General features: G+C 46.9%; 1 protein-coding gene across 1 annotated transcript in view; it reads left to right on the top strand.

Moving 5' to 3' along the window:
• The window catches only part of CSMD2 (CUB and Sushi multiple domains 2), a 654766-nt gene that overhangs the window by 373571 nt on the left and 260617 nt on the right, over window positions 1-20578 (top strand). Inside the window, exons 11-12 of the mRNA XM_030943020.1 lie at window positions 16041-16144; window positions 19911-20023. Of these exons, the coding sequence (XP_030798880.1) occupies window positions 16041-16144; window positions 19911-20023 (217 nt within the window). The remainder of the gene's footprint in view (window positions 1-16040; window positions 16145-19910; window positions 20024-20578) is intronic.

Here is a 20578-nt window from a genome sequence, read left to right as displayed (position 1 = left end):
CTTTTCTTTGGAATATCTTTCAGTGCAAATACATGCTTTAAAATTTATTTTCTTGTCGATAACAAACTCTATTAGTTCTTGTTTGTCCTTTTAAAAAACGATTTCAACTTTTATTTTAGATTCAGGGGGTACATGTGCAGGTTTGTTACATGGGTATATTCCATGATGCTGAGGTTGGGGTATGGATCCTGTCACCCAGTTTGTGAGCATAGAACCTAATGTGTAATTTTTTCTTTGTCTTAAAATGTCTGCTTACCCTCGTTCTTGAAAGAATGCTGGTATTCACCAGACATTTGATTATCAGTTGATAGTTCCATTCTCTCTGCACGTGGAGATATTCCTGTGTCTTCTGGGTTTCACTGTCAGTTTATTGTCATTGCTTTGTATGACATCCTTCTGGCTGCTCTTACTGTCTTTTACTGTTCTTTAGTGTTACGTAGTTTCACCCTTATGTGTCTAGGTGTGAATTTTATTTATTTATTTATTTTTTTTTTATTTTTTTTTTATTTTTTTTTTTTTTTTTTTTGAGATGGAGTCTTGCTCTGTCACCCAGGCTGGAGTGCAGTGGTGCGATCTTGGCTTACTGCAAACTCCACCTCCCGGGTTCACGCCATTCTCCTGCCTCAGCCTCCCAAGTAGCTGGGACTACAGCTGCCTGCCACCGCATCCGGCTAATTTTTTGTATTTTTAATACAGACGGGGTTTCACCGTATTAGCCAGGATGATCTCAATCTCCCAACCTCATGATCCACCCGCCTCAGCCTCCCAAAGTGCTGGGATTACAGGCATGAGCCACCACGCCCGGCCGGTGTGAATATTTTTTGTATTCATCCTGTTTAATTAAGTTTCTTGAATTGATGGATTATGTCTTTCATCAGCTTGGGAAAATGTTTAGCCATTATCTTTTCAAGTGTTACCTCTTTTATTTTCTTTTTTTGTCTTCTAGAAGCCTGACAAGATATGTTCATCTTCCTTACTCCATCATCTGTGTTTCTTAACCTCTCTCATACTTTCCCTCTCTCTCATTCTGTTCATTAATTCTCTGTTCAGCTGTGTCTAGCCTCTGTTAGATTTATTCACTGAAGATTTATTTTAATTTCAAATATGGTTTGTACTTTATGAAGCCCTATTTGATTCTTTTTCAAACGTTCTTAGTCATATTGTCATGTTTTATAATCTCTTGCTTACTCATATGTTTAGATCATTCTTGAATTCTTTCAATAATTAAACATGCTTATTTTACACTTTGTGTCTGTTAGTGTCAATATCTGAAGTTTTTGCAAATTTGATTCTGTCTGTTGTTTCTCACCTCTTGCTCCCAGAACCATGTTTCCTTCTTTGTTTTATATTGTTTGATTATGTGGTTAGAAAGGGTAAATTTTCTCTCTGGTAATTCTTTGAGACCTGGGTAGAAGGTGGTTTCTTCCAGAGAGGGTTTGCATCTGCTTCTGCCTAGTGCTTGGGGGCATTACCAGCCAGAAACCTCTTCACACAACATTCTCAGTATGGAGGTTTTAAACCACTCAAGTAGTATGAAGGCTGCAAACCCATGTGAAAACTGACTTATGGTTATGAATTCTCAGTGGAAATATTGTTTCTTGCCTACTCAGCATCAAGGTCTAAGATAAACAGTCAGCCTCCAGATCCACCCGGAGGGTGGTAGTGACAGGTGAGGAGGAAGATAGGCTCATTTCTAATTCACCCTCACACTATGGGTGCACATTAACTAGCCCTGCTCTATCAGAAGTGTCATATTACAGTCGCCATCATGCTGGGCCCTGAATTTTGTCTCCTGTTCCCTCTTTTCTATGAGTTGCTGAAAACTGAAGCTATATCGACAAAATTTTTAAAAGGTACTAAAGACCAAAGCCAGCTTTATGTTCTGAATCACATTTTGGGTCCCTACATTCATTGTGTTGAGTATTCCTTATTATGCTAGTGTAGTCTACCCAGGCTACTGTAACAAAATACTGCCAACTAGATAGCTTAGACCACGGACATTTGTTTTCTCACCGTTCTGGAGGCTAGAAGTCCATGATCAACGTGTGACTAAATTCGGTTTCTGGTGAGGGCTCTCATCCTAGCTCGTAGATGGCCACCTTCTCGCTGTGTCCTCACGTGGCTTTGCCTCTGTGCACACACCAAGAGGGTGTTCTTCGATGGCTCCTCCTCCTGGTGGTAGTAGGACACCACTACCATTGGATTACAGCTCCACCCTTATGACCTTATTTAACCTTAATTACCTCCCTAAAAGCCCCATCTTCAAATATATTGACATTGGGGATTCAACATATGAATTCAGGGGGATATATTATAATTCAATCCTTAACACTAACTTGGGAAAAGCTGCCTTTTTTTTTTTCTGTCCTTTTAACATTTTACCCAACACTTTAAAATTGTTTGGTCCAGGTGCCTGGAGCCATAGTGCTGGGAACACTGGAAGCAGATTTCCTCTGCACAACATTTTACAAAGAAAAATTCACATTTAAGTAAATTATTTCATGATGTACCTAGTTAATGGGAAAGGACACTTCAGCCACATGGGGTGAGGGTGGGGGCTAGACCAGAAGGGCTTAATACCATGAAATCATATTAAGTTGTTGACTAGAGGGCTCTTTCTTGGGCACTGTTGCAATCCTTGTCTCCAATATCTTTTGAACCTGAAGGTGAGGTGTCAGGGGAAGTCTAAGTGACATCTGAGAATTTTCTAAGAAACAATTAGATTCACCCCCAGAAGGCCTAGCCTTGGTCAGTGTGTGGAGACTGGTGACCTCCATAGTGTCACTCCCCTACATGCCTTGCAAGAGATCCCACCAGCCTGGGTTTCTAAAGATAGCACCTCTGCAGAGCACCCCCTTAGAGAGTGCAGAGCGGTGTTCACAATATCTCTGTACGGCCTTGGTGGGCTTCAGGTAGTGCTGAGGGAGTCCAGAAAGGCTGAAGGGAACCCTATCCCGATCCAGGTGGGAGGAGAACCAGGGAACATACAATGCAACAAGGAGAACAAGGAGGGTCTAAGTGTGGAAACTCAAAGTCTAAGACTGAGGAATAGAAGCTGTCTTCTGGGAAACAGCAAGGACAATGGATGCTGTGTTCCTAACCCTGTTCGTGGAACTGGCCTACAGGTGAGATGCAGGCATGTCCAAGGACTGCCTATCCACTCACCTCCAGATGTCTCCTTCAGCAAAAAGCACAGTCTCTGAGCTCACAGTATGTCTTATGAGACGAGCATTCATTCATTCATTGACTGTAGATGTGGCCTCTGCCCTTGAGGAATGTGCATATAAGAGTGAAGAACAAGTCTATAAATAAAAATAAATACTAGAGTGCAGATAAGTGCTGATGGAGGTGTGTCCAGAGACCTATGGGAAAACTCAAGGAAGAACTGCTAACTGGGAGATAAGGGAAGTTTTCACAAAGGAAATGACATGTCAGCAGGGTCTTAAAGGCTTGGAAGTCAGAATCTCAGGGAGGACACATGTGCAAAGGCACTGAGGTTTGGAACAGCACCTTAGAAGTAATTCAACTTGCCTGGATGCAGGTAAGGACAGAAAGGTAAGCAGAATTCAGATCATGGTGAGCCCACATGCTTGGCCCAGAAGTTTGGGTTTTATCTCAAAACACAGATTGCTAAGGCTAGCAGTGTTAGGCTGTTGTTAACAACAATAATAGCTCCTATTGTATGCCTGTCCCATGACAAGCACTAAGCTAAGCTCTCTATATGAATTACTTTATTTCATTCTCTTAATAAGACAATGAATTTGATTTTAATAGAACTATTCGATAGATAAGGAAACTGAATCATGGAAAGGTTAAAGGTTAGGAAACAGCTGCAGTACAGAGCCAGTAAGTGGCAGAACTGGGATTTAAACCTCGTCTTTCTAGATCCAAAGCCCATGCACTTACATAGCTGGGCTGTGCTGCTGGATGGAACAAGGTCTCAGAGTAGATGAAAGGGGCTGGATTTGACCTCAAGGGAATGAGCCTGGAAGGACGAGGGTCATTCTATCTCCTGCATTAAAGCAATAGCAGGAAGATCTGAGTTTTTGGAAAATTACTGTAGCAGCAATGGAGAAGTTTAGAGGTGGATACTGGAAGGAGCAAGACCAGTTAGGAGGATAAAGCAGTTACCCAAGTAGGAAAAATGGGGGCATCCATCAAGGCTTTGGAAATGTGGAGGGGAAAACAGATGAGAGAGATTTAGGAGATAGAGTGAGACTTGGTAGCTGATTGGATGTGCGAGCTGAGGGAGGAAGAGAGGTCTTATTCAATATTGTATCCCAAGTGACCAACACGGTTCCAGGCACATAGTTGGTACTCGGTCTATATTTATTCCGTGAACAGATGAATGATGACTTAGTGCTTTCTGACTTGGTCCAGTGGGAGAGTTAAAAAGGGAATACAAATGGAGGAAGATGCTTTGCAGGGGTCAGGAGGGAAACAGTGCATTTAGAATGTCTGTGGTTCATTCAGTGTCATTTGGGTATACTGGCTGGAAACTCTGGATAAATCTGGGCTTAAGAGAGAGGTTTGGGTGTTATCTCAGCACATGGTGAGAATAGAAGCCTAAGGAATGGATGACATTTCTTGGAAAGACTGAAGAGAATAAGAAAATTCAGATTGGAGCTGAGAATACCATTGTGACAGGAGAAAGAGCAAAATCCAGTGAAAGAACAGAGAAGGAGCAGTCTGAGAGGCGGGAGGAGAATCGGGATGCAAGCACAGGAAGAGTTTCCAACTAGGGCATGTCTGATCATGGCAACAATGACAAATGTCTTGCTGGGAAAGTGCTAGAAGGAGACATTGGCTTTGGCCTTGGAAGAAGACTTTGCAGTGAAGCTCTAGGGGCAGCAACAGACAGCAGTGGGGTGGGAAGCAAAGGGATGGGAGGTGAGGCTGTGGAGGCCAGGGTGGGCAGTAGCCTGTGAGGGACATAGGATAGAGAGAAAGTTTGGAGTTACTTTGGGGCATGTGTTTAAAATATTGGAAATGGACTATGTTCATAGGCTTAGGAAAAAATAAGCAAAGAGGGAGAGAGTGAAGGTATAGGAGAAGAGGGATGGTGATAGAAGGGAGATTCTGGAGTGAGAGGGCCGTGGGATTAAGAATGCAGGGCTCCCTTTACAAGGAGCAGGGGGAGAAAGATGCTGTTGTGAGAAGGGGCTGAAAGATTTGCTTGTGGGACTGTAAGAGGGACATGTGTCCCCTTGGTCTCCTCATAGTCATGGAATGATTATGATGCATCCCTGGCACCTGCACAGGAGGATCCTTCCTATAATTCCATCTCCCTTGTAGGACTTCTGCTACCTGGGCGTGGCAAGGAGCTAGGAATGTCCCAGGGACTGGGGCCCTCCAAGGGCAATGGGAAGGCCCAAAGAGAGAAACAGGGATGCTGTGGTGTGGGAATGGCCAAGAACCTACATCAAGACACCAGCATTAACTGAGCATCTATGGACTGTGCACCTCTGCACTGTGGGAACAGAACTTACAGTCTTATTGGAGAGACAAGTAAAGGATATGTCTGTACTCAATAAACTAGGAGTAAGACAAATAAAGACACCCCAATCCATCCTCCTGGAAACTTCGTAGATTCAAGGAACAGAGGAAAGAAGGCTCAGAGCAAGTGATGCAGGTCTGCTCCACATGCAGTCTCCATGCCCTCCCTTCGACTGGGATGTCTTGGGCAATGCTAACCTTGCCTTGGGCATTTGGGTTATCTCAGTCCTTATAATATTAATCTAACATTAATTAACATCTACCTATAATAATTTTTCCCAAATTTCATCAGAAATGCCTTGGAGACACTTTAAAACCACAGATTCCCAAGCTCTTTTCCCCAAAGATCTGAGTCAGTGAGTCTAGGGTAGGTACCAGAACTTATTTTTAAAGAGCACCCTGGTGGTTCTGACCAGCTAAACTTCTGTCAACAATGCAACTCCTTCTCCCAGCAAAGCACACAGTGGCCTCCCCGCCCCATCTCTCCCTTTGGGCAACTCCAGCTTCAGCCACACTGAACTCAGGTTCAAAGACATGCCTGGCCCTTTAAGACCTGTCTGGGCACATCTGGTTCCAGTGTGCCTTCCCTTCTCCTCCAGGCAAATTCCTATCCTCCTTTGAGACACAGTCCAAACAACCCCTCTCTGAGAAGCCTTCCTAACTTCATCACGTGTTGCTCCTTCCTGTTCCTACAGCACTTTTTGTTTTCTTGCATTTAGAATCTATTTCCCCCATAGCTCCTGAGCACCCCGAAAGCAGGAATAGCACTTTGTGTATTTCTTCCACAGTTAGCACAGTGCTGGGCACAGAGAAGCAGCTCAGTGATGTTGGAACATATGAGTGATCGTTGGAGGAGGAGCTCCTCTGGGATGGTTCCACCCATATTGGGCTTGAGATTCGGGCCTTCTTCCTCCAGGGCCTCCTCTTGTTAGGACCCTTCAGCTCAGCCTCGTGGAAAAACAAAGACGTAGACAGGACTGAAATCCAGACCCGCCTCGATGCCCCCTACCTACACACATCTGTCTTTCTTTTGCAGCTTCTCAGTATGAACACAAAATATGTGATCCAATTTGCACATGAACCTCACTTGATTTGATCAGGAAAGTTAATCCACCTTTGCTAGAAAAGAATGAAATGCGAGACAGGAGAGAGATAGAGAATGAGGATGGGAGGGAGAGGGAGGGAGCAGGGAAGGAAGAGGGAAAGGAAAGCTCATTTCATGAACTTCAAAGCCAAAGATAACAGCGTTTTGATTATTCAGTCCTTGGGGATTATCACTGTCACTCTTCCCTTTGTAGACCTGAAGAATTGAGAAATAATTCTCCAGGCAGGTGATCAGCAGCTAGTGCAAATGTCAGGGACATACTCGTTGGCCCATTTGTTCACTCACTTATTCATTCAGCAAACATTTACTCACACCCTCTCTGTGCCAGGCCCCGTGCAAGACGCCTGCGATCAGAGGTTTCCCGTGTGCTTCCACAGCCCCTCCTCACGTCTGGGGGACCATTTAATAACCTCCTCAAGTCCAAAGCCTCATTCCTTTCCCTTTTACAGCTGCCTCCACTTCACATCATGTGCTGGCATTTCCCCTCCCCCAGATCTGGCTGTGGCTGTGTGGTATCCCCACGCACCTTCTCTGTTGCTGAAGACAAACCCTGCCCCCTTGCTAGCCAGGATTTTGTACCCCTCCTGCCTCCCATCCAAGCTTCCCTGGTTTGAGCCCTCATCACACTGTATTGTAGTCTGTGTACTCAGGGTCTGCTGTGAAGCTTTCTAGAAACGTTGAGGTCTCTACAGGCAGTGGCCATGTTATCTTGCCTGCTAATGCCCCTCCAAAGCCCAGCACTTGGCAAGTGTGTAACTGTTGAATGAATCAGTGAATAAATGAATCAGTCAATCAATGAGTGAATGCGTCAGTGAATGAGTAAAAGGACTTACTGCTCTCGAACCACCAAAATGAAACCTCAGGTAGTGACCAAAGTTCCAGAACGTCTGACCCTTCTCAGTCCCTGCTGGAGGCCTCTGTTCTTGAACTCCTGGGGGCTCAGGTCTTCAGCCTTCCCACTGGCCTCCCCTCCTCCTCACCCCAGGAGCTAATTCTCTAGCTCTTCCCTAGGGCCTCAGCAAGGCCCTAGAAGGAATCATGGTTCAAGCAGTGCCCAGGAAAAGTGAGTTCCCTTCCTTTCATGGAACTAATAGTTACACTGGCAGCAACATTGTAAACTGAGGCTGGGTGGGCCAAGGTCAGCCTCAGGAGCTTAAAGGAATGCTCTGAGGAGGAATATGGGAGGTAAGGCTGGAGCACAGCATTATGGCAGGGCCTCTAGCTAACCAGGAAGTGGCAGGGGCAGGCCTTGGGAAGTCTACAGTTTCCAAGATGCTGAACTCTATCCTGCAGTTTCAGGAACTGGCAAACTCTTCTGTGGTGACGAACACCTGTCTTCAGAACCTATAGCCATTAGGTTGTTATTGACTGGGAGGTGCAGAAAATTCATCTGCAGAAGCTTAAACAACACACCGTTTATTTTCTCCACATATCAAAGGTCCAGAGGCAGAAAGTCCAGGGCTGGCTTGGTGGTTCCCTCCGGGTCTCATGCTCCTTGTATTTTTCCCTCTGCTGTTTTCCATATGGCTCTCATCCTCATGATCACGAGAAGGCTGCTCCCTCTCTGTCCTCACATCTGTATTCCAGAAAAAGCAAGGAGAAGGATGAGGAAGTGGTCTGAGCACTCCTCAACCCATGTTTCATTGCCCAGAGCTCTGTCACATAGCCACCTTTAGCTCTGAGGTCGGCTAGATACATTGCCATACTCCCAATACGTTTGGGGTTCTGTTAGGGAGAAATAAATGGAGGAAGGGACATTAAGTAACCCACTATCCATGTTGTTCACAGCATCCCAAAATAGGAACTAGATCAAAATGGAACTGTTTTGGTTTAAGTAGAGGCTTCCCTCCTCTGGCTCCTCTTCCATCCTTGCGGGTTGGCCCTGGAGTACCTTTACGGAACTCTGGGGTACCTGGGAGCCCAGTTTGAAAGCCATTGCTCTAGGGAAGCCGTCAGCAAACTTTTTCTGGAAAGAGCTAGACAATAAATATTTTAGGCTTTAAAGTCCATGTAAGGTCTCTGTTGCATATTCTTCTGTGTTGTAGGTTTTGTTTTTTTGCTCATTGAAAGGGTAAAAAAAATCATTCTTAACTCTAAGGGCCATATAAAAGTAGGCTATAGGACAGATTTGGTCTGAGAGCTAGTTTTCCAACCCCTGCTGTAGGAGATAGGGAGGCACTAAGAGTATTCGGTACAGAGTGAAGGATGGGCAGCAGAGACAGACAGCCCAGTTAGGAGAGTGTTGTAGCAAAACAGTTCTTAAACAAAACAGCCTCAGTCTACATCTCCCAGGACTCTAGCTTCCCACAAAACTCCCCTGAGCTGGCATATCCTCTGCAGCCTTGTGCAGGCATTGGGCACAGGCTGGCAGCACCCGGAGTCCTGTCTTTTGGCTGATCCTGGACAGCATGTGGCAAGGGGAGAATGTTCTCCAGGGCCTCCAGTGGGTGTCCTCCAGGGTCCCACTCCATCACCCATGATTCTCAGGACAAAGTGGCTGTGACACCCCCTAATTTCTCCTCATGCTCTTGGACCCTGCATCAGCCTGGGGGAGACCCCTGGTCTCTCTGCCTCTAGTCCTCCCTTCACACTGAATTATAGCTTGCCATCAACTTGACCATGAAGTCCAGACTGCCTGCTCTGGCTACAGGTAAAATCACCTGCAGACTCAGCCAGGCTCTTCTTCCGGTCCCACCCTCCTTGGCCCTTCACTGCTCACAATGTAGCCTGGGCTGAGCCCACACACACCCTTCTCCATCCCGCCAGGCCCAGACCCACCTCCTCCATGGACCCCCTTCCGTCTCTCTCCTCTTTGCACTCCTCCAGCACTCACCAGTGGCACCACGTCCTCAACACTTAGATTCTGCTCTAAATTTTCAGGCAAGCAAGATAACTTATGGGAAGCAGCTAGCTCTGGGCTTGGCACATGGCAGGTGCTCAGTAATTATGTCCTAGATGATGGGTTTGTTTATTCATTTATCTAATGGGTTTAAATTGGGTGTCTGAGCTGTATACAAATGTGCCTCTGTGATCATGCCTATTTCATGTGCTGCCATTTCTCCTGCCTCCGAAAGGCGCTTTGTGAGCTTGATTGATCTGCATGTTAGTTAATGAGTCATTATAGGAGCCTGTCTTTAAACAAAAGCCAAAGCAGAAAAGGAAAAAAAGAAAAGAAAAAAAGAGAGTGCTAGTACATTGTGCACTAGAGGCTCGTCCCGAAACTGCAGCATTGTGTATGTTGAACAGTCTTCTTGTGTAATTAGCTCCTGCATCAGGGTCGGCACTCTGAAATGTGGTTCACGTCAATGGCAGCTCTAACCAGTGATGTGAATCATTTTATAGCTCTGGGTTCTGGCCTTCAAAGCAATATTTTCCCATTATAGGCCTAATAATCATACACTCCCTTTTTGGAGGTGGCTGGGTGAGCAGTGTTCTCTGCCCCAGGGCTGGCTGGAAGGGGCTGATATGGTGAGAATATGCAGCCAGTACCCTCAGTCCCTGCAGAGCCCAGGCCCTTCCTCCAGCAGAAGACACTACCTGCCTTGTGGTGTTTTCTATGCGGCAGCTGTTTCCTGACCCCCTGCTGGGACCCAGAAAAAAAGAACTCCAGGAAAGTTTGAGAGAAAACAGAGGCTTAAGTCATGCTTCTTACCTTGTGGGTCTGTGACCTTGTTGGAACACCATGAGGCGGTAGAGCAGAGTGACAAAGAGCCTGGCCTCTGACTGCCTGGTGGGAGTCCCGGCTCTTCCACTTACCTGTGTGACCCCAGGAAAATTGCCTAAATTCTGTGCTTAGCCTGTCCCATTTGTGAAATGGAGGTACTCAAAGTAGCTATTGTGCTGTATTGGGGGAACCTGCCCCCAATATTTCAGCATGGGTTCTTTCTATTTTCCATAAGTGTCAGCCAGCTGAGAAATAAAGAGAAAGAGTACAAAGAGAGGAATTTTACAGCTGGGCCCCTGGGGGTGACATCACATATCGGTAGGAGCATGATGCCCACCTGAACCTTAAAGCCAGCAAGTTTTATTAAGGATTTCAAAAGGGGAGGGGATGCAAGAACAGGGAGTAGGTCACAAGATCACATGCTTCAAAGGGCAAAAAGGAGAACAAAGATCACCTGCTTCTGAGGAAACAAGACAAGGGCAAATTCAGAACTACTGATAAGGGTCTATGTTCAGTGGTGCACGTATTGTCTTGATAAACATCTTAAACAACAGAAAACAGGGTCGAGAGCAGATAACTGGTCTGACCTCAAATTTACCAGGATGGGTTTTTTTCCCCACCCTAATAAGCCTGAGGGTACTGCAGGAGACCAGGGCATATTTCAGTCCTTATCTCAACTGCATAAAACAGGCACTCCCAGAGCAGCCATTTATAGACCTCCTCCAAGGAATGCATTCCTTTCCCAGGGTCTTAATTATTAATATTCCTTGTTAGGAAAAGAATTTAGCAATATCTTCCCTACTTGCATGTTCATTTATAGGCTCTCTGCGAGAAGAAATATGTGGCTGTATTCTGCCCGACCCTGCAGGCAGTCAGACCTTATGGTTGTCTTCCCTTGTTCCCTGAAAATCGCTGTTACTCTGTTCTTTTTCAAGGTGCACTGATTTCATATTGTTCAAACACACATGTTTTACAATCAGTTTGTACATTTAACACAATAGTGGTCCTGAGGTGACATACATTCTCAGCTTACAAAGATAACAGGATTAAGAGATTAAAGTAAAGACAGGCATAAGAAATTATAAAAGTATGAATTTGGGGAACTGATAAATGTCCATATTAAAATGAAATCTTCACAATTTACGTTCAGAGATTGAAGTAAAGACAGGCGTAAGAAATTATAAAAATATTATTTGGGTACTGATATATGTCCATATTAAAATGAAATACTTACAATTTATGTTCCTCTGCTGCGGCTCCAGCCAGTCCCTCCATTCGGGGTCCCTGACTTCCTGCAACAGTACTGCGTTTCTCATGAGACGATATGTGTAAAGTGTTCAGAACAGAATTGAGCACATTGTAGGTATCAGCTCTTGGAGTGATGAAATCTCATAAGAGAAGATGATCAAAGACTATGATTTTCTTGAAGAATCTCCTAGACCAGGGATCAGCAAATTACAGCCTACAGGCCAAATACAGCTCTTTGCTTTTTTTTGTAAATAAAGTTTTATTGGAACACAGCCACACCCATTCATGTACACGTCGTGTATGGCTATGTTCATGCTACATCAACAGAGCTGAATATCTGTGACACAGATCACATGACACACAAAGGGGGAAATATTTACTATCTGGCCCTTTACAGAAAAAGTTTGCCAACCTTTGTTCTAGAAGGTAACAACTGTGACGGGTCTGAAAGCCTAGCAATCCATCCATGCTAGAGAAGTGGGAAAGTTTTGCAAAATGTTCTCCCAGTCAACATTTTGTCAGCCCCTGGCATGGGCCTGGCCCACCGACAGAAACTGGTACAGAGGCAGTGAGGCCTGACCCCTGCCCTCCAGGAGTTCATGGTGTAGTGGAGGAGTAAGTGAACAGACCCATCACAGTCCAGCAGGTAAGTGCTAAAACAGATGAGAGGAAGGGGCTGAGCAGGGGCTGCTCCCCTTGTCAAGGTTATTCAGAGAGAACTGAGACAAGTCAGGCTCACGGATGAGGAGAAATATGCTAGGGCAGTGACAGGGAGCTGGAAGAGCCTGCGTAAGTCAGAGTCATGAATAGGCTGCCCTGGTGTGAATGCCCAGGACCTCAAGTGGCCACACAGGCTGTGCAGTGGAGGACAGTCAGCAGGCAGCAGGTGCAGAGATGCCCTCCTTGTGTTTCCATGCTAGGAAATGAGACTCCAAAAAATGTTCTGTAAAGCAGGAGTGTGGAGTGTGAGAGATGGGTAGGAGATCCCAGCCTGAGCAAATGATCCTGTGATGATGCCATTAGCCAACAGGCAACATTCTGGATAGGAAACCCGGAAAGGGCAAGTAATCCCCACTCATTATTGACAAATCTCATCTCCTCTTTACTAACTCGCTCCAAATGCTGCTTGCTGCAGGCTCACATCCCATCACACCTAGAACTTCCTACAGGCTCACATCCCACCTCACCTAGACCTTACTATGGGCTCACATTCCACGTCACCTAGACCTTGCTACAGGTCCACATCCCGCCTCACCTAGACCTTGTTACAGTTCCACATCCCACCTCACCTAGACCTTGCTATGGGCTCACATCCCGCCTCACCTAGACCTTGCTACAGGTCCACATCCCGCCTCACCTAGACCTTGCTACAGGTCCACATCCCACCTCACCTAGACCTTGCTACAGGTCCACATCCCGCCTCACCTAGACCTTGCTACAGGTCCACATCCCGCCTCACCTAGACCTTGCTACGGACTCACATCCCGCCTCACCTAGACCTTGCTACGGACTCCCATCCCGCCTCACCTAGACCTTGCTACGGACTCCCATCCCGCCTCACCTAGACCTTGCTGCGGGCTCACATCCCGCCCTCACCTAGACCTTGCTAGAGGCTCACATCCCGCCCCACCTAGACCTTGCTACAGGCTCACATCCCACCCCACCTAGACCTTACTACAGGCTCACATCCCACCTCACCTAGACCTTGTTACAGTTCCACATCCCACCTCACCTAGACCTTGCTACAGTTCCACATCCCGCCTCACCTAGACCTACTTCGCTATGGGCTCAAATCCAACATCACCTATACCTTGCTAAGGTCCACCAGCCGCCTCACCTAGACTGACAGGTCATCTCCGCATCTTACCTAGACCTTGCTACGGGCTCACATCCCGCCTTACCTAGACTGCTGCGGGGCTCACATCCCGCCCCCACCTAGACCTTTCTAGAGGCTCACATCCACCCAACTAGACCTTGCTCAGGCTCACCTCCCACCCCACCTAGACCTTGCTCAGGTTACATCCCCTACCTAGACATTGCTTACAGGCCTCACATCCACCTCACCTAGACTTGTTACAGTTCCCACATCCACCTCACCTTAGACATTGCTAATGAGGCTCACATCCCGAGCTCCTCACCTAGACCTTGCTAAGGTCCACATCCTACCTAACCTAGCCTGGATATAGGCACATCCCACCTCACCTAGACCTTGCTACAGGTCCACATCCTGCCTCACCTAGACCTTGCTACAGGTCCACATCCCGCCTCACCTAGACCTTGCTACGAATTGCACTCCTGGCTTTCAACTCTCCCTCAATGCTCCTGTTCCGAGATCGAAAATCTCATATCATGCCTTTGCTGCCAACCCTTCCATAACTCCCCGTTGACTTTAGGACAAAGCCCAAAATTTTTAGCATTACCGGCAGCCTCTCATAATCTGACTCCTCCTATTTCTCTCATATCGCCACGCTCCCCGCCCCCCGCCCCCCCCCCCCCCCCCCCCCCACTTAAACAGCTACACAGTAGTTAGACCTCTCTGGACAAGCCACCCTGTTCCACGCCCCTGCCCTTCCCTCTGCCTGGGTTGCTTTCCCTTCCACATCCATTGGTTTAATTCCAGTTCATCTTCCAAACTCAGCCTGGGTTTCATTTCCTCCAGGAATCTGCCTTTAACCTTTCTCCTAGTCAAAAGCAATCACTTCCTTCCTCTTCTGTGTCTATGTGTAGACCCACTGATGTGCTCAGATACTATTATCCAGATATGCATCTTTCTGTGACTCTCAGGCCACTTCAGAGGGGTCCTGCATAGACACTACCCAGGCTTATGAATGAGGGCAGTGTCAGTTTGCCTCTGAGATACCTGAGACAGCACCTTGCAGTAACGCTTTGCAGGGTCCCTGGCAGGACGTGGGTGCTGGACTGTTTGGTTTGGATGGAGGAAACCTGCAGAAGGTGTCAGCCACAACTAGGAAAAAATGTCCACGGAAATTATATACTCCTTGAGTTGTAGAACAGAAAGCAGAGGAGCAACTTCAGTCTCCCTGTTGGGGGAATGAAGATCATCATCAGATCGAAACCAGACTGAAACAGACAAAAAGAGATACAAATTAGACATCAGGAGTGGGTGCCTGTGTGTGTCCTGTCCTTATGAATGGCACCATCCCCCACCCATCCAATTGCACAAGCCAGAAACCTGCAACTTATCCTAGATCTTTCCCTCCCCTCAGCGCCACATGCATCCTGTCGCAAAGCCCTAAATATCACAAGGAACTGCCCTCTTCTCCGTCCATACTACTACTCCTCCATCGTTCACCTGCACTACCACAAAAGCCTGCAACCGTCCTCACCACCAGCCTCACTCCTGCCAATCAGTTCCACACATACTGCCACAATGACATTTTCTCAAACACCTATGTGTCCCTGTCACCCACTATTTAAAACTCTAATGCTCCTCCCCTGGGATAAATTCTAATTTTGGAGGGTAGACGTATGAGACTTTTTGAACCAAGCTCCAGGGAAACTTTTCAAATTCTAGACCTTCGCAAGTCACCTCCTTGCACTGAAGGGCCGGTCACATTATCCCCCAGAGCCAGGCAGCCAGCAGGTATGTTCAGTTTGTAGATCTGCTAGCAACAGACACTGAATAATTTGTTCTGGAATGTTCCATCTCTGCCATAACTCAGGCCCTGTGCACCTGACTCCTTCCCAGAGCATCCCCCTCCCTCCCTTTCCAAGCATCCCCCTTTGGCCTGACAGGGTCATCAGTAGCCTTCAGAATTTCCTCAGACACCCCCATGTCCAGTAGTGCCTGCCCCTGACTCCAGCTGGGTGAGCCATAGGCTCCTCTTCGCTCCCCCAGCCGCCTGTAGCATCCATCGCACCCCAGTGCTGTGGTTATCAGTTTGCATTTCTATCTCCCCTTCTTACCAAGGGCAGGGACCATGTCGTGCTCACTGTGGAAACCCACTGCCCAGCCTGGCATATGGTGAGCGCTTAGTAAATATATGTGGAAGGCAGGATTAAAACAAGAGAGAGGAATCTTGTTGAAATCTCTTTCTGAGAACATTCATTTATTCAACAAATAAACAAACGAAAAGGATGGAGAAAAGCAGGCAGAGGAGAAGATGAGAGAAACTTCTGCAGGTCCCTAGGGGCAAGAGAGCTGAGATTCCACATGTGGCCTGAAAAATTGCCAACAAGCCAGTGGGGATTTCTATGCATTAAGGCATGAAGAAAGAGTCTAATCATCTCGCTGTTGGCCAGATGTGCCAGTTGCTGTGACAGCCACCGGAATTGGCCAGATGTGCCATGAACATCTTCAGAAACATCGGGGGCCCTAGAGACCGCATGGCCTAGAGAGAATAGTTCACTCATTCAAGTGGCACAGAAATGGTCAGTTTGTGTAGGATGGTGTCACCAGTGACTCTGAGCATTGGGACATAACACAGAAAATCCTTCCTCCCCTCAAGGCTTTGGGAGCCTTCCTCGCAACCCCTACCCGCTCCTAACCCTGTGCTCCCTCCCCAGGTGATCAAGCTTGCCTTTGAGGAATTTGATTTGGAGAGGGGCTATGACACCCTGACGGTCGGGGATGGTGGTCAGGATGGGGACCAGAAGACAGTTCTCTACATGTAAGTGCAGTGGGGCGTGTTGTTTGGAAAGTGGAATGGTGGCTGGGGTTAGTGGGGTGGGGTTTGTAGAGTCCTGCCTGGTCCCTAGACCATGCTACAGCAAAGACAGTATACTGCAGTGTTCCTAGTTTCAGCAGTAATCCCTCCACCTCTCTCTATTCTGACCAAGGGGAAAAGAGCACTGGGCACCTTCTCACTGAATTCATATGAAATGTGAACAGAATGAGCAGTCTTGGGAGATGGAGGTTTTGTGGATGAACCTGGAGCCTTCCACTGGCTGGCTGCTTCCATGCAGACCCTGATTCTGCCACCCTGACAGTTTTTACTCCAGGCCACATCCAGCCATGACAGCCTGACCTCAGACAGAGATAACGGAAATGAGTTGCTCATCTTTCTGTGTGCTCAGAACTCCCTGGGAAATGAATGATTTCAGAGAATCAGGACCATATAGACATAGTGGCCACACTTCCTGAGCCGAAAAAGACCAGTATGACGTATTACAGACAAGGGAGAGGAGAATATCAAGCTGTTATGGGATCCCACTATGTTGAGCCTGTGCTCTTGGGGACCATTTAGCTTCTCTTTTGCCCACCACCAATAGCCTGACTTGAAAACCAGGAAAAAGGCCAAGCGTGGTGGTGCACTGATGTAATCCCAGCACTTTGGGAGGCCAAGGTGAACAGATTGCTTGAGCTCAGGAAGTCGAAATCAGCCTAGGCAACATGGTGAAAACCCATCTCTACAAAAAATACAAAAATTAGCTGGATGTGATGGTGCACGCCTGTAGTCCCAGCTACTCAGGAGGCTGAGGCAGGAGGATAGCTTAAGCCTGGGAGGTTGAGGCTGCAGTGAGCTGAGAGCATTGCATTATACTCTAGCTGGGTGACAGAGTGAGATCCTGTCTAAAAAAAGAAAAAAAAAATCAGGAAATGCTTCTGTTCAGGGCATGTGGCTTGGCTTCAGAGACAAACAGGCCTGGCCACATCCATCTCCCTTCCAGGAAGGGAGGGTCACCAACATTAAACACCTACCATGCTCCCAGGCACTGGGATGGAAACTTTTGCATCAATTATCTCACTTAAGCCCTGGTGTTATTATTCTTGTTTAACAGATGGGGAGACTGAGGCCCAAAGGTTTCAGAGAAGGTTGATAACAGAACCAGCACTCAAGTTCATTCTTTTGATTTCAGCCAAGGACAATGTCCCATGCCACACTCCCTCCCAACAAGGCTAGCTCCAGGATATCTCTTTCCGGTTCTAATGCTGAATGAGAAATGGCCATTTAGTAACAGCTGGCTTGACCAGAGGCTGTTCTTTTCTGGGTGTTTCTCGCAACTTCCCTGCACCTACCTGGAGATGATGCTATACAGACAGTTACATGACTCATCTTATCCGATGGTACCCAGTGAATCAGGTGACATGGCTGGGACCTGGGGTTTCTCCAGACAAAGGAATGGAACGTGAGCCCACAGGGCATTCTGCCCCATGCCTAATACACTGTGTTAGTGAGGGTTCTCCAGAGAAACAGAACAATAGGATAGAGAGAGAAGAGAGAGAGATTATGATAGATAGGTAGAAAATAGATGATAGATGATTGATTGATCGATTGATTGATAGATGATATACAGATAGATGATAAGTAGATGATTGATAGATGATAGACAGATAGATGATAGATTATGATAGATAGAAAATAGATGATAGATGATTGATTGATAGATGATAGATGAACACAGATGATAAGTAGATGATAGATGATAGATAGATAGATAGATAGATAGATAGATAGATAGATAGATAGATAGATAGGCAGACAGACTGACAAATAGCAATTAGATGGGCAGACATAATTTGTTGTAAGGAATTGTCTCATGTGATTTTGGGAGACTGACAGATCCTAAGATCTTCCAGGTGAGTTAAGAAGCTAGAGACCCAGGATAGTCAATAATGTAGTCACAGTCCAAATGCCAGTAGGTTCAAGATCCAGGAAGAGCTGATGTTACAGTTCAAGTTCAAAAGCCGGAAATAAGCTGATGTCTCAGTTTAAAGCTAATTGAACAGGAGGAATTCTCTTATTCAGAGGAGGGTCCATCTTTTTGTTCTGTTTGGCCCCTCAACTGATTGGATGAGGTCCATCCACCTTGGAGAGGGCGATCTGCTTCACTCAGTCTGTTGATTTCAATGTTAATCTCATTCAAATGCACTCTCACAGAAGCACCCAGAATAATGTTTGACCAAGTATCTGGGTACCCTGTGGCCTAGTCAAGTTAACACATGCAATTCACCATCACACTTACCTCTCCCCCTCACTTGGTGCGTCCCCATCACTCATTTTCTGCCCTAGTTTACTGACCCGTATGGTGCCTCAGCTCTTTGTGCCCAAGAGACTAGGATCCTAGCTCTCCTCCTTCCACAATCCCAGTGTGCTTTGACATAGAGAAAACCTTGGAATAGCAGAGCTTTTGAAAAGGCTATTGAGGATCATACCATACAATCCCCTCATTTAACATAGAGTGAAAAAGCCCAGAGAGGCTCAACTGCTTGCCCAAGGTCCCACAGCAAATGAATGGCAGACTCAGAGCCTGGTGTTGTAATTGGGTCAAACAGAGGAAAAGCAGGGGTCCCAGCCTTTTCCCTTGCTCATCAGCACCCCAGAGTCAGGAGCCAGCACTGGCCTGGCCACAATCCTTACTCAGCTTGTCAGAGCCCAGGCTCAGGGACATCACACAGGCTAAGCTGTTGGATCCCAGGTGCTCTATCCCAGCTCCACTTCCATATCCCCCATGGTGTGATGACCTCTTTGCAGCTGACTTGACAGCCTCCCAAGCTCTGAGACCCTGGGTGAAGCAGAGATTAGGACTCATTAGCTCAGTTGCCCACTCCACAACCCCCTGCCTCCATCTGTGCTGGTAATTTGTCTGATCTCAACAAAATAATGAGGTTGGATTTCTTCTGGAAATCCCAACCTGTATAGGGGACTCCCAGCTCTGCCGCTGTATCAGGTTGACCCTGGGGAAGCCACTGCCCATTCTGCACTCCGTATTCTCATCTGTACTATGGGCTGACAACCCCTACCTTCCTGGCAACAGGGCCATTAAATGAGATAATGGGTAGGAAAGTGATAAGCACAGTATCTTACATGGGTAGGTGCTTGGGGTTGGGATTCTGAATTGAATTCCGCCTCCCCCCACACCCATGCTTAAACCCTCTTCTTTGAAAAGAATGTGGCCCTCAGATAATGACTATACTTTAAGCCTTGTTCCTTATCCTGGAGTGGAAGGAGATGGCTCATTGAAAGAATGACTTGGGTTCCAACTGGGGAAATGGGTTTCTGTGAGGGGAAACCCACATAAAGACAGCAAGGAGGTGGGGATGGGGGAGGTCTTTTCTGCAATACAGGTCACACAAAAGATCAAAAGTTGCGAGAATGTAGATACCCCCTTGATTGGATTTGGCTCTAACTATCCCTGTCCCCTGAGCAAGTAAGGACACAGATCTCCTTTATGAACCCAAGGGTCTGGGCTAGGGAGTAAAAGTTGAGATTCAACCCATGAGATTCTACCCATGGCCGAGGGAGAGACAGGATGAGTCTTCCCAGCACATGGAGAGCATGCTGCTGGGCTCCAATGTCAGAAACGCAGTGGGGCCCAGAATTTACCCAAGTGAGCCTGGATCCTGGATAGTCCTTTAGATATCATTGGTCAGGCAGTCATTCTATTCGGGTGTCATGGTGGAGAGCATACCTCTAAATATCTCTCTCCTGCCAGCCTGACAGGTACATCGGTCCCGGATCTCATTGTCAGCACCAATCATCAAATGTGGCTCCTCTTCCAGACTGATGGCAGTGGCAGCTCCCTGGGATTCAAGGCTTCTTATGAAGGTAACTGCTTTTGGCAAGCCAGATGAACTGTGTCCTGGGAGTCAGAGACTTGGGGTCTGGATTTGGAGTCAGAATTTTTCGTTTTTTTTTTTTTTTTTTTTTTTTTCTTGAGACGGAGCCTCACTCTGTTGCCCAGACTGCAGTGCCGTGGCACAATCTCAGCTCACTGCAACCTCTGCCTCCCAGGTTCAAGTGATTCTCCTGCCTCAGCCTCCCGAGTAGCTGGGACTACAGGTGCACACCAACATGCCCAGATAATTTTTGTATTTTTAGTAGAGATGGGGGCTCACCATGTTGGCCAAGCTGATCTCGAAGTCCTAACGTCAAATGACCCACCTACCTCAGCCTCCCAAAGTGCTGCGATTACAGGCGTGAGCCACCGCTCCCAGCCCTGGGATCCTGGTTCTCCCCTGCACTAGCTTCCTCCCCCTTAGGCATGTTATTCCACTTCTCTGAGCCCCAGCCTTCTCTTTGTTCTGAGGGCCTTCTGGTTGTTTTGAGGATGATCTGGAATAAAATACTTAAAATACTAGGCACCCAGCATCAGATGCACAC

Source organism: Rhinopithecus roxellana, chromosome 12, assembly GCF_007565055.1.
Source record: "Rhinopithecus roxellana isolate Shanxi Qingling chromosome 12, ASM756505v1, whole genome shotgun sequence".
NCBI lineage: Eukaryota > Metazoa > Chordata > Mammalia > Primates > Cercopithecidae > Rhinopithecus > Rhinopithecus roxellana.
The sequence above is the reverse complement of the archived record's forward strand: the minus strand, read 5'-3'. Positions and strand labels throughout refer to the sequence as shown.